A 5,555-nucleotide genomic window follows, 5' to 3' on the forward strand; every position below is an offset into this window, starting at 1 on the left:
GATCTTATTTGTATTGAACATTTGACTCAGCTTTTTTGCAAGTTACTTCCTATGTTTATATAAACAATATTTTAACTTTATTTATTTATTTTTATTTATCTTTTATTTTTACTTCATTGTAATAAATAAAGTGTTCTGATTAGGTTCAGTTTCAGACAATTGAACTAAGTTTGATATTTCAGTAGTAACCACTGTATGTATATTGTAATATACATGTTTTATATTGCAGTTCAATGTTCATATTTATATTTAACTTTAAATAAATATTTTATAATATTTTATTTTTTATAGGACATTTTACCTACATTTTTTTATGATTATATTATTATTTTAGCTTTTTATTACATATTCATACTTCAGCATCTTGTGTTTATATCAATATTTGTATTTTGTTTTTACTGGACATTTAAACTTTACTTCTTATGTTTATATAATAGTCTATCTTATTTTATGTTATTTTTTTATTGGAAATGTACTTCCTATGTTTATATCATTATTTTAGTTTTATCTAATGTCATTCTAAAAATAATACAATTATAGATTATTATTGATATAATATCAGCATAATGCAAAGCCACATAACTACACGAGTGAGTGAGAAATATAATTGTATTTAACTTGAAAATGTGGCTCTTAAAGGTGGGGTAGGTAATTTAGGAGAAATCAGCTCGAGTGCGCTAGAATTTGAAAATACACAACCGGAAGAAATCCACTACTTCCTTACAGAGCCCCTTCTATGGAGTCAGATTTGGGTCAATATTCTCGCGCGTAAAACAAGCTACTCACGAGCGGAAAATGTGCTTTTACACGCGCATAAAATGACCCTCGCGCGCAGATTAAACCCCCGCGAGCGGCTCTGCGCTCGCTCGCGAGAGAGACAGCCCTCTTGCTTGCTCGCGGGAGTGTCAGCCTCGCGGAGTCTGTCTATGTGCGCGTGAAAAGTTTCTGGCACTTTGGGGCGGAGCCACTGGACTTTGATTGACAGCTACCAGGAAACCCGGGGTTGCCAGGTTTGATAAATGCCTGAACTGCCAAGAGCCGAGCAGTGACGGCAGCAAAATCAGTTGGACGAGATTGAATGGTAAAGTTGTCCATAAAAAACTATTATATTCGTAAAGTGTACAGCTAATATATATATATATATATATATATATATATATATATATATATATATATATGATTCTGTTTTCTTCAAGGTTGTGTCTTCCTGGTCGAATGTACTTATTGTAAGTCGCTTTGGATACAAGCGTCAGCTAAATGCAATGTAATGTAATGTAATATACATTAATTTGATATAAAACAATATATTTTTCAGTGGGCTGTGTCCGTCGAAAACGGCTAGCTACTGTCTGCTGTACGCACCTAGATTTTGCTGCCGTCACTGCTCGGCTCTTGGTAGTTCAGGCATTTATCACACCTGGCAACCCCGGGTTTCCTGGTAGCTGTCAATCAAAGTCCAGTGGCTCCGCCCCAAAGTGCCAGAAACTTTTCACGCGCGCGTAGACAGACTCCGCGAGGCTTACACTCCCGCGAGCAAGCAAGAGGGCTGTCTCTTTATGGGTCATTTTATGCACGTGTAAAAGCACATTTTCCGCTCGTGAGTAGCTTGTTTTACGCGCTAGAATATTGACCCAAATCTGACTCCATACCCTCCTCCAACACACACGAACACGCACATGACCAATGAGGGCACGAGATACGTTTGTGCACAGATGGAAAGCTGACAGGCAGGTAGGCCATCCAGTTACTTTAGCCGGCTCAGATGATTGGTCGTGCTTTTTACAGCGCCACGGCTTCCACAGATGAAATATTTGTATGGATTTTTTGTCAAAGCATTTAATGTATTCATTGCTATCGGGATGTTAAGAGCATTCCATGGAATATAACAAAAAGTGTATCTCGAGCCGGTTTCTCAAACTTACCTTTAACATGTTCTGTTTCAGTGAATAAAGAGAGAAAGGATCACTTCTCCCCAAAAATGGCACAAAGGACGTTTCCTGAAAGTGGACAAGATGGACGCTCAGGTGAGAGACAGGAAGAGACTCTTTGAATGTATCGTACATTTAGATGTTCACTATTTATTATGGTGCAATGGCCGCTAGCACTGAGCATACCAAATGTATACATTCATTATTTGAGTTGAATCAAAAATAAGAGTACTTCATTTATCCCGGGGGAAATTGGCTTTCATGACAGTTTCATTTCACAGATCAATTTAAAATGTAATTGAAAAAATACGTTATACAAATATTATATAAGTCAATGTGTGTATATACAATTTAAAAAATGTATTATATAGCATTTATTTGCACAGTTTAAAAGGTTCTTCAAAGGTCTTCACAAGTTTGACGACAGCCCGTTTTGTTTGTGTGACTAAAACAGAGCTGAAAAAACCCCACAATGTTTAACCATGAATAATTCTAAACTAGATAAACAGAAATGTAGGCTACAAAAGTTATTTGTATTCAACTCTCTTCTCCTCTTGCGTATAATGACCTCTTTATTTAAAGTCACTCTGCCCCAGGGTACGACTTAACATCGGTGCACTGCAGACGTAACAGACTCAGAAAATGCTATATTTACTCACTTTGTTATTTCTGTTTGTTCATTTGTTTTGCCCGCTGGAGTAAAAAGCTTACCGTGTTTGTCTTTTTGTGTCTATATACTTTCTATTGTGCCGGATCATATATATTGGAACCTTCTGCTGTCAGGTTACATTTCAACAGAAAGATAAAACAATCTAATAAATTAATATCACAGATTTTAAGCACCTTTTATTGACAAGGGTACTACAGTATTTGACACTTCTAAATATCAAACTTCTCATTTATTACTTATTTTTTCCACATTTGTACCAACTAGTTGTAATGATTTTATTAAAAGGTTTGACTTTACAATTATTTTTGCATTATTATTGTTTTTATTATTTTATTTTTATTAGTATTATTGTATATTTATCATTATTGTTTTTATTTCTTTCACCCTCATTTTCTTGTGTTTTAATTTCATTCTAAAATGGGGATCACAAAACCTAATTTCCCCCACCTCGGACAAATAAAGTAATCTGATTCAGATTATTATTATATATTTATACCATTTATATATTCTATTTTTAAGATAAGATAAGATGGACCTTTTATTAATCTAAAATAATAGTTTAACAGCAACAGGGTAAGGATGAAAAACAGGAGAGCACAGATTAATAAAATCAAAGATTCAAATGTATAAATGATAAAATAACTATAATTTAATTCCACTTCCATCTCTTGTGTTTTCAGTCCTGGGGATGTTGTCAGTGCAGGTGGAGAGAGACCCTAAGACCGGGGCCACCGTTATTCGCTCCGTGGCCCCCCTGTCCTCGCCGTCCGGAGCGACCACCACCGTGTTCGACGACGGCAGGAAGAGCATCCACGCTGTCGGAGGATCGGGAAACCAACCCCTCGTCCGAAGAGCTCGGGCAGATCTTGAGTATCGTGGACGGAGTTGGGATGAGAGTCCTGCTGGACGAAGTCACGGTCACGCCAGAGGAGGTAAAGATGAAGACTGAAGACGCTAACAAAGCTCCGAAGGGAAAATTATTGTCTGTTTTTAGCCGTCAAAACGAGGAAGAGACGCCGCAAGACACCTCGAGAAGCTACGAGTTTGATCTGAAGACACAGGAATGTTCTGGAAACAAAGAAGTGGACAGAAGCAACACGTTTGATCTGAAGACACAGGAATGTTCTGGAAACAAAGACGTGGACAGAAGCAACACGTTTGATCTGAAGACACAGGAATGTTCTGGAAACAAAGAAGTGGACAGAAGCAACATGGCGGTACGAGACATTCCCGGAGAAGTCGATAACGTGGAGGATCTGAATCTAGAAGAAGGCCCGGTTACTTTGGTGTTTATGGGATACTCTGACCAAAGCCAAGAGGAAGACGAAGGTCCGATCACCGTGGAGCGAGTGATGATCAACGAGGAAGGGGAAGAAACCGTCTTAGGACCCCAAACGCCCCGAAAAGAGTCCAAAGAGTTTCAGGACATTCCCCTGGATGGAAACGGAGCGAAAGTCCAAGGAGAGGAAGCCGATGAGGGGCTGCATAATTCATCTTCCCCCAATGTAGCAGAAGGTGGAGGCACTCCCAAGCGTAAGAGCTGTCAGTGCTGCTCCGTCATGTGAGGGGGGATGATGGAAGAGAGAGACTCACCTCATCAGCCTTAATCGTATCATTTGTCATAATCGTGACTTCCATTACACACTACATGCTGCCTAAATGACTGATCTGAGAGAGCAGACCACCACCTGGTGTAGTCTGACAATGGTTTGGGCTCTGAGCACCCATCACTTTACTTCACTTTGCCAAAGAAAGACATGTATCATGTTGTAGCAGCTCTGAGAGACTTTTTAAATCCACTTCCTCCCTCTGGTGGACAAACCTGAGAACTTCAACATGACATTTTCTCATTTAAATATCTCTGGGACTTGTTGGTGCCGAATTATCAGCTAAAATATAACATATTTGCTCTATAAATGAAAACAAATGCTTTTTTGCTGTAAACATGGTGTGGTTCAATGTGTATACTTTGACATGTATTTGCAAATGAGAAACATTGGTAATATATTCAGATTCTTTTTGAAATTGTACCTTTTTCTTACCCAGTACTCCGGGCTACAGCTTCCACATAGGGCACGAACAATGTTTCTAAAGTGTGTTGTTTTTAAAAATCCTAAGGAGGGAATTGCATAATCATTTCACACTGTTGTTGTGGATGTATTGTGTAAAAATCTTGCTAAAAGGTAATATTTTTGGGACTAAATACTAGTTTTCTTTGGGAAAATAACACTCACACAAAAGTAAAACCTTTTCCCAGAAGGTACTGCATTTTTTAATTAGACTATTTTAGACTTCAAAGATTGTAATAATCAGATTTGTTATTTTTCAATCAAATTTGCCAAATGTAAGAAGATGTTTTCTTAAAGACTTTGTGTCCTGGTCATTGCCGGTGTGGGCACTGGAGGAGACTCATCCCCATTTCACAACTCTTGTCTACATGTCTACTTGTCTTTACTTTAAGTTTTCATTTCCTCAGGTACTTGCTTAGGTACACATTTAAGGTACTTTTACTTTTGTATGCATTTCTTACTTCCACTCCACTACATATCATACGTACATCTTCTTAATAACGCATTTTGAAAGTGTCCACAGCAGCCATTATCCCATCTGTTCCCAAATATTGGATAATTAAATGATGTAACTTGTTATGTTCAAAATTCCAGGAAAGACACACGACTTCTAAGTTTAACTATTTATTATGAGAGAGCAAAATACAAATATTCACTTGGCCAAGGACTCCGTCACGTCATAGAAATCACAGACAGCAAAGACTTGGCTCTCTTTGGTAGGTGCGCAGACTTTAAAAAAAGTCTCTTGGCAACATGATCCTCCAATCAGCATTCGGCCGGCCTGTGGAAGTCCCTCCCTACTCTGGCACCATCATCGTACATCATTTGTTTTCGCTGACGTTTCTACAGAAAAAGTGGAATCTTCAGCGGAGCTCACCCAAACTCAAG

At 38.2% G+C, this 5,555-nt stretch overlaps 1 protein-coding gene across 1 annotated transcript; it reads left to right on the plus strand.

The window, feature by feature from the left end:
- Nucleotides 1-1,841: 1,841 nt before the first annotated feature.
- LOC117546176 lies at nt 1,842-5,032 on the plus strand (the record flags this gene model as incomplete). The annotated part of the gene is given in 3 exon segments (XM_034216319.1): nt 1,842-2,024; nt 3,279-3,436; nt 3,438-5,032. Coding segments are annotated over 3 exon segments (1,067 nt in total), but the record flags the coding sequence as incomplete, so codon positions are not given.
- Between the last annotated feature and the right edge of the window lie 523 nt (nt 5,033-5,555).

Source organism: Gymnodraco acuticeps, unplaced genomic scaffold (assembly GCF_902827175.1).
Source record: "Gymnodraco acuticeps unplaced genomic scaffold, fGymAcu1.1, whole genome shotgun sequence".
NCBI classification, from domain to species: domain Eukaryota; kingdom Metazoa; phylum Chordata; class Actinopteri; order Perciformes; family Bathydraconidae; genus Gymnodraco; species Gymnodraco acuticeps.